Raw genomic sequence first — 14,863 nt, 5'->3', positions numbered from 1 at the left:
GGAATGGTCCAAGGGCTGAGCCCCTCTGCTAGGAAGAAAGGCTGAGAGAGTTGGGGTCGTTCAACCTGGAGAAGAGAAGGCTCCAGGGAGACCTTATTGCAGCTTTTCAATATATAAAGGGGGCTCCTAGGAAAGATGGAGAGAGCTTTTTTACCAAGGCATGTAGCGGCAGAACAAGGGACAACATTTTTAAACTGAACGAGGGTAGGGTTAGGTTGGACATAAAGAGGAAATCCTTTACGGTGAGGGTGGTGAGACACTGGCACAGGTTGAACAGAGAAGCTGTGGATGCCCCCTCCCTGGAAGTGTTGTAGGTCAGGTTGGATGGAGCTTTGAGTAACTACTAGTGAAAGATGTCCCTGCCCCTGGCAGGAGGACTGGACTAGATGGTCTTCAAAGGTCCCTCCCAACTCAAACCCGTCTGTGATTCTGTTTGCACACAACGTCAAGCTCCGTGGGAGTTGTGGGGGGATGCTGCCAGGGCTGTGGGGTGCGAGAACAGGTTTCACAGGACAACTCCAGGAGCGTTGGGTGTGTGGCAGCCTGCAGGGCCCTGGAGGGAGTGTTTTTGAATTCACAACATTATCAGCTATTGCTGTAATTCAAACTACATGTGAGCGTTAAGTCAACAGCGAGTCAGAGCCTGTGACTTCTTGCTGCAGTGAAATCAGGCTGCATGTCTGGTTCTGATAACAAATCCAAGTGTCATGCAGTGTAACAAGCACTACCTGCTTCGTCTAGTTCTGCTCCCAGCCACCAGCACGCCAGCCCTACACGTGTACGGCTGTGCGCCTCGGGGCTGGGCAGCCTCTGCGGGTAGAGTGGAGCGATTAAACTGTGATAACGTGCTCTGCTGCCTCCTTCCCTCTCCCCCTCTCCTCTGCCTGCTCCCATTGTCCAGCTGCCTCTGGGCTCATGGTTCTGCGCTGGAACCCGTGGCCGTGGCATGGTCAGCCCCATCTGGGATCTTTGTGGGTGCCGGAGTGGGTGTAGGGAGATGCTGCAGCCCAGCATCATGCGGTGCGGACATGGTGCTGGGAGCTAATGTCCTCCAAAAGCCTGGGAGAAGGAAGAGGGAGAATGCACAGGGTTCCCTTGTACCTTGGTCACTTAACAGCTCTGCTACCTCTGCTGACAGGTGACAGCGGCCTGGCCGCACATTGTCACCTCCCAGATTTAACCTGAGCTTCCTTGCTGCTTGCATGGAGCCAGCATGGGGCTGGCTGGGGGCAGTAAATCTCACAGGATGGGTGCCAGGGTCTGGTACGTGTTTCTACCAGATGGGTAGAGCAGGCAGGTACCAAGGGCATCCTCACCTCTGATGGGTGATGTCGTCACCTGTGCTGGCAAAGCTTCCCAAGGGATGTCTCACCCTGGGTGCCTTTGCAGAGCTCACGACATTGGCTGGAGGATGCCCAAGTGTCCTCACCTTGCTGGTAATTCACCCCAAGGTCCCCTCCTGCTGCCGCCTGGTGTGCTGCTCCATGGCCTGCGCTGGAGTGGGTGCAGCCAGGGGGGTGCTGTGCTGGTCATGCAGGACTCCATCAGCTGGCACCCAGCCATGTTGTGGGGTGCAATGGAAACCCTTAGGTGTCCGGGGAGGATGCAAAGTCATAGGTTTTTCTTGACTAAAGGTGCTCAGAGCTCATCTATTGGCTTTTCACCCTTGGTCTTGTCCATTTTGAGCTCCTGCAGAGGTGCCAGGGGCTGCAGCAGGACGCCCGCAGCCCTGCAAGGGGAGCAGGGCCCTGCTGTCAGCCCAGGGATTAGCACACTGTTTATTTGTATATGCACTAACAGTGCTGACACCTCGGAAGAGCAGCTGGAGCAGCCTCCCATCACCTCCGGGAGCTCCTGCTCTTGCTTCCTGATGGATTTTCAAACTGCAGATGGTGGAGGGGGAATGTGTGTGTGGATTGACAGCGTGCTGCAGGGCAGTGGTGGGGAGCAAGGAGCTGCCACGCGAGGTGCTCCAGGAGCCACTGTCATGACAGCTTCGCGAGGCTCGCAAAAATGCACCACTCCTTCGTTAAAGAAAGGAAACAAGGAAATAATCTGAAGGTGTGCAAACTAGCAGCACATGTACTGGCTGCTCCCTTTGGAGGTGGGCTGGGAGAGCGGTCCGTGGTTGTATGGAGCAGAGAGGACACGGCTAAATCTCTGCCGTTGCATTCTCACAGGATGAGTCCAGCATGATGCTTGGTTGCAAGTGCCTGCTAAATAAGTGAGAGGACATGGTGTTCTGTGGTTGGTGCCACAGGTGTGCTCCTGGAGGACCACTTGTTTCATTTTAAGATACATTTGCGCAGTGCCGTTCAGAAGAGCCTCATGTGGGATGCGGCTGCAGAGCGCAGGGCAGAGGTCTGAAGTGAGATTTATCCTTTCAGAATCTGCTGTTTCAGGTACTCCCAGCCCAGTTCCATCTGCTGAAATTTGCTTTCCCCTCCCCTAGGTGTCTGCAGGGTCCTTCGCTGTAGATGCACACAGCACCAGGGCAGTGGGAATTTATATTTCATTAGCAAGTGCCTCATTGCCTGTCTCAAGATGCCTTTCCAGATACAGAATTACTTCCAGCTTGGCTGCCAATGCAATTCCCACTGTGCTGATTTCCTCCTTTCTTCTGTGTCTTTGTTGGTGCCAGTGTAGGACCCAGGACTGCTCCTCCCAAATCAAAATATTGCCCCTGGCACCAGCAAAGTGTCAGATAGCCAGAGCAGTGGTACAACAAGTCTTAAATACATGGTGTTGACCTCAGCCACCTCCAGCTTCAGGCTTTCCAGAGCTCCCCTGTGCTCCCAGCTTAAATGGGAGAACTACCCCAAAAATCTGTGTTGGCTCCTATGTAACCTCCCTTTTCCCTCTGAACTGGCTCACATTTGAGTTTTCCCATTTCCAGCATGAAGCTGTCCAGTCTCTGACAAGCCCCCATCGCTTCTGGGTTTCCAGCCCTTCACCCCCTGCCCAGTGCCATCCGTGCTCTTTGGGAGATGAAGGGATGCTGCAGGGGCTGAGCCCCAGGGTGACCGAATTTTACCTGGGTGTAGTCTGACGTGGAGTTGGCACCAGGGGTGGCTGTATGGGAGTGTGTGTGTGTTCGTGTAGAGACAGGAGGGAAAGAAGGGGGTTACATCTTGTGATTATTTTGTTGATAGAGCTATAGGCCTTAATTCAGTAGACCCTATGGAAATATGACTATTGCAGTCCATGAGCAGCTTCACCCTGGCTGCATGGAGGACGTGAGAGGTTCAAAGGGGCTTTCCCTTGTGCTCCTGCACAGTGTTGCCCTGAGACATGGAGATTTTGCCTAAGAAATAATGTGTCTTATGATTTCTTTGCTCCCCTCACTGCTGCTGAGCACCAGTACTTTGCAGAAGAGAGAAGAGTTACCATCAGACCTCTTCTCTTTGTTTATTCTTTAATGGCTTGTTCAGTGCTGTCTTAAGCCATCAGTAAATATCTTTCACAGAGCTTTGCAGGGAAAGTGTCAGAGGTGCTTTTCCCTGGAGTCACTTCTCGTCCCCTTCTGAACAGTGGCTGGGCCAGTTCTGAGCTTCCACTGGACGTGGCAGAGCCCTGAGCCCTGGACCCAAGCACAGGCTGTATGGGGCTCATGGGACACTGGTGTGGACAGAACAGAGCCCATTTGAGCCACGTGCCCTATTTTTGGGGGCAAGCTGGTGCCTCGGCTGGTTTTTCAGCTCCTGCTTCCCTGTGTTGCGGGTAACTGTCCCATCTTACTGCAGCACCTCACCTTTAATTGCAAAACGATTTGCGGCTGCAAATGTGATGTTTTCCAGCAGCTCTGCTGGGGCTGAGCCAGCATGAGGTTTCCTTTCCCTGTGCTGAATTGCTTTGCAGGAGCGTTCATCTCCCGGCCAAATCTACCGAGAGCCAGCACAGGCGGGATGACATTGCATTTGCAGGGAACGAGCAGAGAGAGGATGCATCTCTCTCCTGCTTTGATCACGCGTGGGACCCTTAGAGTAGTGTGGAGGCTTTTCCCTGGGTCTTTCCTATCTGCAAGCAAAATATGGAAAGTGCATTGCTGCTCTCCCTTCCCAGAGCCTTTGGGGACATTTCTGTGCTGTTTCACTGCTCCTTGCAGCCCCTGGCTTAGAATGTTTCTTCTGGGCTTTGCAATGTACTGCTGGCTTCTGAACACCTTTGCTTCCCTCTGCTCCTCTCGCAGGTGATGAAGCTGCGGAAGCTGGCCCAGCAGGTCGCTAACTGCCGGCAGTGTCTTGAGCGCTCGACGGTCCTCATCAACCAGGCAGAGCACATCCTGAAGGAGAACGACCACGCGCGGTTCCTGCAGACAGCCAGGAACGTGGCTGAGAGGTGGGCTGGCACGTGTGGCTCAGGACACCAGTGGGATGTTGCTGGTCGCAGCTCCCTGCCCAGGGATGCCCCATCCTCCTCCCTGCAGACTTCCAGCCTGCTGCTCTCAAATAAACACCACAGTCAGGGGTGTCACCGGTTCCCATCCCTCGCAGGACAGGAGTTGCATGGCGGGTCCTAACAAAGCTGAACTGTGGGAGCAAACATCATTCCCTTGGGGGGAAAGTGGTGGAAATGCCAATCCAAAGGGAACTCAGGGGGCAGTCGGGGCTGGGACCCCCTAAGGATGGAGCCCTCCCACCTCTCTGGGGACCTGTCCCCAGGCTCGGCCACCCTCCTGGGGCAGGAGCAGTGGTTAGTAGGTGCAAGCTGTTTTCCCGATGGCATGTAATGTCACCATGAGGCTGCTTGCACCCGTTTAATCCCCCACCTCGCCGCTGCTGGGTGTCGGGAGCAGCGTGCACCCTGATGCGTATTGATGGTCTCTTCTTTTCTTTCAGGGTCGCCATGGCAACTGCATCCTCTCAAGTTCTGATACCAGATATCAATTTTAACGATGCCTTTGAAAACTTTGCTTTAGATTTTTCCAGAGAGAAGAAGCTGCTGGAGGGGCTGGATTATCTAACCGGTGAGTGCACAGGCGTTCTCCCCACTGCCTGTGCCCCTCATCTTCCCTGCAGCCATCCTCCCCTGTGCCCCACCGAGGGCTGGCAGGTGTATTTCAAAGCAAACTAGGTTGCCACTCGTCCTCACCAATAAGAAGTGCCTGGTCAGCTGCGGCAGAGCAGAGGCCGTGCTGTCACCAGGAGAGTGATGTGTCCCCATCCTCGTGTTGTACTCTGCCTCTCCTGGAGTGCAAGTGGAAAAGTTCAGAAAGCAGGTCAAAAATGATGGTCTCCATGACCTGGGGAGGAGGCTGATGCCCATAAGGATCCGACAGGGCAGATTATGGGGAGGGAACAGTGAATTAACCAATTATTGTACTTCTAATGCACCATATGCATAAATTATGATCTGCTCTGGGCAGAGACCTTGCTGGGCCTCTTGGTGCTGCCTTTAGCACAGGCTAAATGCTGCTCTTGCCCTTGTCCGGGGTGATGCAGAGTGTCTGGGAGCAGCCCTGCCACAACCAACCGCTGCTGGACCATGCTGTGTGCTGGAAAAGCAGAGGGAGGGATGAAAGCTCCAGAGAAGTGAGGGCATCGTTACTCACCCAAATCCGATTTTCTTCATCATGAAGCAGATCATCTTGCAATGAAAGATTAACAACAAGCATGTGTCTGGAACAGTTATGGGACAAAATACTTATCCCTCAACCAGTGCCAAGAAATAGGTGGATTTTGAAGTGGCTTCTCAGCTTGTTTCAGGGTGGGGATGTCAGATCTGATGGAGGTGGCAGCAAAACCCTGTCATTCTGGCACACCTGAAAACACACTGGTGTGGTTTTTTGCAAAGTTTATTGCAGTAAAAAGTTTAGTTAAGTGAGAAACACAATGACAGATAAAATGAGACAATGTCGAGAGACTCTGCTCCCCGCACGAGCCCATCTTTATCCTTAAGGGAGCAAAAAAGCCCTAGGTATATTAAGAAAAGAAAGCACAAACTTACCGAATATGTTATCTGTGATCTCCTGCAGCGCCGAACCCGCCGTCTGTACGAGAGGAGCTTTGCACAGCCTCCCACGACACGATCACCGTCCACTGGATCTCGGAGGACGAGTTCAGCGTCAGCTCCTACGAGCTGCAGTACACCATCTTCACTGGCCAAGCCAACTTCATCAGTAAGTCACTGTGTGCTAGCTCAGTTTGGGGGACCACGGTCCACTTCAGGAAGAAAAAGGTTCTCTGGGAGAATCAGCAGTTTAAAGGCTGGGAATTAGGGGAGAAAACCGCAACAAAGGATCCTCCGAGGACACTGCTTAGGGCTGTAATCAACATGATGGAGGACCCCACCATGCTGGGGGTCCATAACTGAATTGTTTTGCCCTGCGCTTGGTGTCTGCCACCTCTGGCTTGGTGAAGTGTTTGGTGCATAAGAGGGTCTCATCTGTCTCACAGCTACCAGATCCGCACATCTCACAACACACCCTGGGATCGTACAGGCAGGGCAGCGCCGGCTGCTCTGTGGGCTGATAATTAAATGTGATTTATATACCCTCCATAACAATACCAAGGCACGTCTCCAGGTAATTTTTCCTGAAAGTAACTCCAATACCTAATTTTTCCACACCGCCACAAATTTGCTTGACAGGAATGGGATTTGAGGCCAGAGGAGGGCTCTTGCTGATGGGTCTGTGGTGGTACCTAATCACTTAGGAAGCACTGTGGTCAGACAGCAAGGAACCTGCGGCTCAGGTTGCAACATCCAGCTCCTCTGGGAGACCCTGGGCTTTATGGACTGTGTGGTGCTCAGCGTATTTTCCATGCCATGATATGTTCCAGTGCACCAGGAAAGTTTTATAGGGCTGAACCTGCCCTCAGGCTTGCCACAAGGCCAGAACAGCAACCTCTTAGATGCAGAGCTTCCTCCTGGGTATTTGTTATTTGATGAAGACTATGGTAGTTATGGGGTTTTTAATATTACAAATATTTTAACAGTGCATTTAACAGCTGCCTTCACTGTTTGGAGAGGGAGGTAATGGGATCCAGAGACATCCGCGCAATGGGTGTCTGGTTGTTTGCAAGGCACACTCAGAGGCGTGGTGTGTGTTCAACCAGGGCGAGCAGGAGAAAGTGAGCTTGTGATTATGATGACTTTGAAGGGATGCACTCTGCCCCTGGTCCTGCTGCCTGAGTGTGACGGAAAACAGAAGCAGTGAATGCAATGAGGAAGCAGAAGCAACAAAGGGAAAAGGAGGTGGTGGGAGAGACCTGTTGCAAATTGCGGGGAGGTAGAGCAGCTCTGGCAAAGCATTGTTTTGTGCCAGCAACCTCCTGCCACTCTTCCAAATATCAGGACCTTAAAAACCAGAGTTGTCCTCCAAGGGCATCCTGGCCATGTGCAGGGGCTCTGGTGTACCACTGCTCATCAGCATCCTCGTTAATTGAGGGGTTTGTGCCCAGGAGAATTCCTGCCAGCCCCTCGAAGCACCGTGCCAGCCAGGGCCAAACGTGGTCTGAGGATGCAAAACAATGCTGGGCCCAGCAAAGCTGGGCTGCCTGGGGCAGGCTCTGCCTGCAGCCGTGCTGAGGCTTCAGGTGGTTGTACCTACCCCTTCGAACCGCCACATCTGATAGCAGGGCTGGAGTTTTGCTCTAATATTAGCCAGGCAGAGTTCATCAGACATCCCGAATCAGCTGAAGGCTTGAAGATAAAATGAGCCAGAAATTGCCTGGGGATTAAAACAAAAGGAATGTGCCGAATGTCTAATTTCCTCCCCCTGCATCTAAATTGATCAAAAGAGACTCAGACTCTGAGCTTTCTAGCACCATGGCTTATCATTAGGGAGAGCTAGTAAACTGCAGGTTGAAAAAGCCAGGGCTGGAAACTGTGACCCCCACCAAGGACAGATTCGTCACATCTGCAGGAGCCACTTCATCTTCCATCTTGTTTGTTGTCAAGAAGGTTTATTTGAAAAAAAAGAAAAAGCTGGCTTGATTGTCCTCACAGGAAAGGGGGTTCTTCAGGTTTCCACAGAGGTACAGAGGAAGGAGAGGAGCACTTCAGCCATTACACCAAGGACTGTTTGCCAGTCTCAGCAGCACTGGTTTGTTCCTTTCGGTGCCTGGTGAGTCCTTGAGGTATCAGAAATACCTACGTGTTACTATTTCTCATAACACTGCCCTTTTTAAAAAATTAGAGGGGGTTTGCATCCTGAAGGAAATGTGGACTCCGTTACGGGAGAGAGTCCAGGGAAACTGCTTGTTTCAAATGAGAAAAAAATATGGATGTTGTAATGGGAGAACAAAAATAGCGCTTCCAGCTTGTCCGTCCTGAAGTAGTGCTTTGGAAGAGCACAGCATCCCCACAGCATGGCTCGTGCAAGAAAGTTTTATTCCTGGTTTTCCTTAGTAGCACTTACCATTGTAGGAAGTGCTGACAAAATGCTTCATAGTGAACTTTTTGGCTGTTGTCAGTTTATCTCACTGGTCAGGAAGACATCAGTTCTGAAAGCACAGTGTCATGGCACAGGAAGGCTGTTAAGTGCAGTTTAAAATATGCAGGAAGCTGCCAGAGAAAGTTACTGCTTTCAACTTTCAAAGCTGATTAAACTTGCATCCCCAGCCTTTGCCCTCATTTTGGAAAACAAGAGGATTTATTTCCTCTCAGTCAGAGGTTAACTATGGGTACCCAGTGCTACAGCAGCTAGATTTCCCTGCTCAGTTTTCCTCTGCTCCGCCAGCCACAACATGTCTCCAGAGTTCTGTTCTTCTCTGAAAGCCTGGGAGAGCTCAGCAACCTCTCTGGCTCTGTTCTTAGATGGCCACCAGTCTCCATCTCCCCTGCACCTGCCAACTGAGGAACAAACGTGGCCCATGCTGGTATCACCGAATTGTTCAGCTGGGGAGGGACACCTGAAGGTCTCTGCACCAACTCTACATAAGCCGGGCTGACTTAGAGCTCGGTCAGATTGCTCAGGTCTTGCTTCTTGAGCACTGACCATCTCCAAGGATGGAGGCTCCCCAGCTTTCAGGGTCCTGCTCTGGTGCTTCCCCACCTTCAGCTAGAATAATTTTTTCCTTATCTAACCAGGATTTCCCCCGCTGCAACTTGTGCCCTTACCCTGGGGCTGTGCTGGCGCCCCTCTGGGAAGGGTCTGGCTCCCACCTCTGCCCATACACCACTTTGGGCACGTGGCTTGGACTCCGATCTGGGAATTAGTCACCTACCCACTTTGGGGGGCTGTGTGGGTTTGGCACAGGCGTTAGGAAGGTGGGGGCTATGGAAACCGCAGGGGTGATGAACAGCAGGGGCAGCTCTGGAAGAAAGCCCAGAGGAGCACACGTCAGGAATGCCTTCCTTGGCCGTCTTTGGTAGCTCTTCATAAAAGGAGTAAAGAAAACATCAGTTAACATCTCAGAGGAGAAAATGAATAATATATTGTCACTTGAAATAACACAGTCAGGTCTGGGTGATGAGAGCGTTTGAGTCCTGGCTGAACTCATGCATGAAGAGACACTGGAAATAGTGTGCTAGGGCTCACCTAGCTGGAGCACAAGGAGGCTTCCCATGAAAGGAAATACCTTCTCAAAGAGCACACAGTTGGCCTGTGGAAACCATCCCCTTCATGCTCTCTTTAAAGCCAAGAGCTTGGCTGGAGTCAGACATTTTTATGGATGACAAAAGCTGCAATAAAAAGGATTTTCTTTAAGTTTGGCAAGGATAGAAGCCCCCAGTCTTCAAGGCCAACGCCTTCTTGGTTTGTTTGGGAAAGAAACCAGCTTGGGAAGCCAAATCATTCCTGGACTGTTGTCTCTCAGCCACCTTGTCCTTTCCAATGAAGGATCCAAAGCTGGTCCTTGTCCGCAGGGAGATAACACCTACCAGTGCTTGGCTGATGAAAGCAGCTCTGCATGTAGGATGCAATTGGTATCACATCTGTTTTATTTTCTACTTCAAATAACATTGCTCTGCTCCCCTAGGCCATTTCCACGTATATTTTAAACCAAATCCAGGCTGACAATGACTGCAACCTGCCCTTGTCCTCCGGCTGAGCAAGCCACTGGAGATAAATAAACACCCCAATGTAAGCCTTAAAAGAGAAGGTGTGGAGCGTTTTCCAGGCTCCTGCCTTCCAGCCATGCACACATATGCTGATGATAGGAGGCTAAAATCCCTCCTCCAGTCACCCTTAATTCACAACCCACTCCTCACGTATTGTCTTGCCCTTCGCCTCCAGACCCGTTGGATCTGAGAAACCTCCAGCTACTGCTTCTGAGCTTCCTCCTTATTCTTCTTTGGGTTTAAAGCAAGAGTCCTGTGTTGTGATAGCTGCCCTAAAGCTGTTTTCTGAGAGCCCAGAGCTGCTGTGTGCTGCAACGGGTGGTCCTGAGCACTCGCTACCCCCAGCCCGTTGGTGCCAGCGCTGGAGGTTGCTCCTGAAACCAGCAGCATCCTTTTCCCCCAGCACTGGCTGCTCAAGGTACTTGTGCAGTCTGCAGGTTATTCTCACCCCAGCTGTGCCAGTGGCAGTAACAGCATCTGTGGCACCATGTAGGGCTTTTCTCCTTGCTTGAAGCACTGTGCCATCCCACCTTAGATACAACACTACATTTTCTGTACATGCTTGGCCCTGCAGCTCTGGCAGCACGAACCGCTGCAGCATTAGGTCTTAGCGCCTCCAAGGTCTTTGGGTTCTTAATTTCTTTCCATTTCCAGAAAGAATTGAGGCTTCTGAATGTTTTCCAAGCATCCGGACCCTGCTCCCTTCACTGGGAGCTGTAATTTTCTTTGAACCACTTCGCAGACCAGTCTACACAGGGAGCTGAAGCATCAGCATCCCTTGGAGATGGATTTTTGCTTCCCACCCCAGAGCACTGAGCGCTGTGCAGGAGAAAGATTAGGGTGCAAATGTGTCCCTTCCTGCTGCCAGCATTGCATATTGCAGCTCCCAGAGCAGCAGGGAGGTTGTCCTGCAAGAGCAAAGAAAGGAGAGAGGATGATGGCAGGCACCACCTTCTCCTAGGCACTGGCAGCTGCCTGTGCCATCTGCCCTGGCTGGAAGGTGCCACCGATTTAATTCCTCTTCCTCTGCACCCTTTCCCCATCACTTCCCATGGTGGCATCTTGAGGTGCCAGCACCCCACCCCTGGCTTTGCCTTACCAATCACTGACTTCATGTGATAATAAAAAAGGCTCTTTGAGTTGCTGAGGTTTATCATGGATGGAAATTTTCCTACAGGTGCTCTTAACTCCTAGGCAGGCAGTAAATCAGCCTGGGGGATGAGTGGTCGGTAAGCTCTGCGTTTGCAGCACGTGGTCTTTGTGTTCTGTCCTTTCCTGTGAATAAATCTTTCCCTAATTCTCCTGTACCGCAGGTCTCTACAACTCCATGGACAGCTGGATGATTGTTCCCAACATCAAGCAGAACCACTACACCGTCCACGGGCTCCAGAGCGGCACCCGCTACATCTTCCTCGTCAAGGCCATAAACCAGGCGGGCAGCCGAAACAGCGAACCCGCCAGGCTCAAGACAAACAGTACGTGCCTGGGCGCTCGCCCTGTCTTGGTGGGTGGTGGGAGAGCAGCTTTATCGGCTCTCAAGCCCAAAGGGGTACAGCTGAGCCGCTCTCTGTGAGCCCACAGTTGCTGGCAGGGTGATGGAGACGCCCGGGTTATTTAAATTATTTAACATGCCCATCTTACTCAGTGTCTCAGCTCCTTCCCTGCCTCAAGGGATGGTGTCCTGCTACCCCATTACCCCTGGGGCTCCCATCAGCTCTGTGCTCCTGTCAGCATCCATCCCTATGGGTCCCTGGGGCAGCTGGAATTTTAGGAGATCATGAAGGTCCATCTTTCTGGTCACTTTACATCACTGGGCTTTTTGGGGCTGATGTATGGAGTCCTAGGGCAATTGTGTGTTTGTGCGTGGCTTTGCTCACAGAGGGCTGCAATTCTGGAGCACCATAAGGAGACTGAAAAGTGTCTGTGTGGTAGTAGATGGGGCTTTACAGCCACAAGCAAAGCAGAAAAGAAGTTGCACTTCACATCACCCCGGGGATGGCCAAGGAGGGATAAATATGTTTAGGGAAATCAGAGTGAGCTTCGATCAAAAATCAGAGAGTAGCAGAGCTGGAGCCGTCCTGGCAAGGAGTGGGTTTCTGCATTTGCAGTGGGAGGAGGGAAGCCTTTTCCTCTTGAAAGTAAGTTGGCTCCCCAGGCTTCTGCCCACAGCTGCTTGGTCCGTGGCTGTGTCTCTCAGATGCTCATTGAGCTGTCTCTGCCCGGCCCCGGAGAGTGCAGCCCTCCCTTGTGTTTCCTTTCCCAACATTGCAATTGCTCCTGCTTTGACTAGGCTTTTGAGATGATTTATTGCCTCCGCCTCCTCATTTTCTCTGCGCGACTTTAAACCAAATGAAATTAAGTAAAGGCAGTATAGTGGTGGGGCTGGAGGGAAGCTGCTGAGAAGCAAACTCCTATCTAGTTCTGCCTTGTTTATTAAAAATGTATCCCTCCTGCAGTTGCTGTTTTTAAGTGCTTCCCTGTGCTTTGAAAGGTGCTCGCTCTGGAAATAAGAAATGAGTGGCTTGACAAGCCGAGAGCAATGCTGTGACAGAGCAGCGCAGGGGGGGAGCGAGGGCGGTTTGCTTCAGTAGCTGCTCCCAGGGGATGGGGCTAGCTCTTTTGTTTTTTTAACTGTCAGTCATCAGAGATGCCAGCATGCTGCTAAGAGCTCCTCTTCGGAGATGAACTCGATTTAGTAGATTAAATAAAAACCCAATCAAGTTTTGAACTCCCCTTGTTGCAGGGATGTGTCTGCAGCAGCTTCTTGCATGTTTAAAGTCTCAAGCAAGCCTCACCTGAAGCGCTGCACAAATTATGATGGATGACCATAGTTTTGCATGTGCCGGGATCTCCTTCCACATGACCAAATGACCAAGGAACCTATCCCAGTGCCTCATGCTTGGGCGATGGGAAGGAGAGGCACATGGCTTTAATGGGCATGCATCCCTTTCCACTGCTGGTTCGGTGTTTATCTGTAGCCCATGAAAAGTGTTTAGGGAAACTTCTGAATGTTTGATTTAGCAATATATATGTATAGAATATTATTTATATGTTTTCTTTCTGTGGCCAGTCTCAGTGTACAAGGGCTCCTTTGGGGTGTTCACTGCTCATCATCAGGGTGGTGCTGGCTGAAGGTGCCACCGCTTTGTGCTGCATCCCCAGCACATCCTCGCTGGCCGTTTCTCCTGTCTGTATTTGTTGTTATGTGGCAACAGGGTTTTCTCCTTTTCAAGTGGGCGATTAGAAGATAGTGCACACTTTTCAACTGCTGTAACCTTGGTGGAAATATCAGCAGCTCAACAAGGAGATGGGCCAATTAGCATATTTCACAGCCCTCTTTCTGCTCCTGAAGTGATGTTTGGAAAGATTCCTTCATCATCAGAAGATCAGTGTCAGGACATGTATTGATTTCTGCAGCATCAGTGCTGTCAGTGCACACTAAATCTGTGTTCCCAAACTGCCAGAACAGAAGAGCTTGGAGGAATAGTTTTGGTTTAGTAACAGAGAAAAACCTTCCTTCCTTTGCTGAGTCTGGGCCTGAGTAGGTCTTATTTATTAACAAGTGTCCAAAAGTGGATGAAAGTGCCAGAATACAGGGACAGGTCCCAGCTCTGGTAGTAAATAAAGTGCAGGGAAGGTGGTTTTTACAGTCCTTACCTTGACCATTGCAGACTGGTCTTGTTCTCACTCACATTTCTGTCTCTTCCTGTTTTATGCATCTCTTGGTGAGACCTCCTGGGTTGTATGGGGTGGCTCACATCTGCATCTCATCTGAAACAGCAGTCGGATCTCATCCGGAGGGCTGGGTTTGCTGCAGCACAAGTTTGCTGCCTGAGCGACAGTCTATGAGGTCCCTGTTAGCATCAAGACCATGTTAGTGCAGATGCTTTCTAAGGAGCGGGATGATCCCTCAGCAAGTGGTGCAACAGGGAGTCTGCTGGAAGATTCATAGGGTTGGATGAATTTATTGCTTTCCTGTGACTTGACAACTCAACATTACAGTCCTGCAGCTTTGCTTCCTCGAGGTGATGTCTGATGGGAGGACAGTAATCACTGCTGTCAAGCTCACTCTGCGAGGTGTCCTGTGGCCCACAGCCGCCTTCAGCTTGTTTGCTTCTGACCGCGGGGCAGCTGGCTGAGGGCTTATGGATCAGGTTGATAGTTCAGCTGCACAGTCACAGGTCCCCACCAGGTTTTGTACGTGGATACTTCCGCATATGAGCCACAGGTGGCATCTTAGGTATCTGGTCAGAGCAGGGACATTGCTGCTGTGGGCAGAGAGGAAGAAGAGAAGAGCAAGAAGGGCTGACAGTGTGTTACTGTGGTTCGGTTTGCTTTTTTTTGCTGGGCAGACTGTGGTGAACATCTGCAATGAGGACAGAGCTCATTTCTTGAGAGCGGGAGTGCATATCCATCCCTGCCTTTCTCTCTGCAGCATGTTTTCAGCCAAACTATCTGCTCTGCTCTGCCCTGTGCCTTGTCCTCACAGTGGGAGGAGCAGGGCACGGGCTGGGCCGGTGCTGCACCAGCGGTACTGCGACACCGACCCCCCTGACAGCACGGGCTTGCTGCTCCTCATCTGTTCAGCTGGGTGTCGGAGGTGTTCTCTTGCTTCTGGGGGATCTTGGTCCATTTATTTCTGTAGCTTTTATGTAAACCAACACGTAGTCCTGTCTTGGCTGTCCCTGTGGATGGCTTTTTTGACACGCTGGAGCTGGCTTGGTTAGCAGGACCTGCTGGGCTTCACCATAATTGCTTCCTTCCATGAAGCATCAAGAAAAGAAAATCTGACGGCGTAGCTGCCCCATTAACAGCTCTTGTCCTGCAGACAGACTACTGCTGAGGTAGATAGAAAACTAAG

The 14,863-nt window shown here is 51.3% G+C and overlaps 1 protein-coding gene across 1 annotated transcript in view; it reads left to right on the top strand.

The window, feature by feature from the left end:
• Window positions 1-14,863, top strand: part of MID2 (midline 2) — a 117,757-nt gene that overhangs the window by 91,024 nt on the left and 11,870 nt on the right. Inside the window, exons 5-8 of the mRNA XM_074835509.1 lie at window positions 4,190-4,338; window positions 4,839-4,966; window positions 5,975-6,118; window positions 11,316-11,477. Of these exons, the coding sequence (XP_074691610.1) occupies window positions 4,190-4,338; window positions 4,839-4,966; window positions 5,975-6,118; window positions 11,316-11,477 (583 nt within the window). The remainder of the gene's footprint in view (window positions 1-4,189; window positions 4,339-4,838; window positions 4,967-5,974; window positions 6,119-11,315; window positions 11,478-14,863) is intronic.

Source organism: Strix aluco, chromosome 10, assembly GCF_031877795.1.
Source record: "Strix aluco isolate bStrAlu1 chromosome 10, bStrAlu1.hap1, whole genome shotgun sequence".
NCBI lineage: Eukaryota > Metazoa > Chordata > Aves > Strigiformes > Strigidae > Strix > Strix aluco.
The sequence above is the reverse complement of the archived record's forward strand: the minus strand, read 5'-3'. Positions and strand labels throughout refer to the sequence as shown.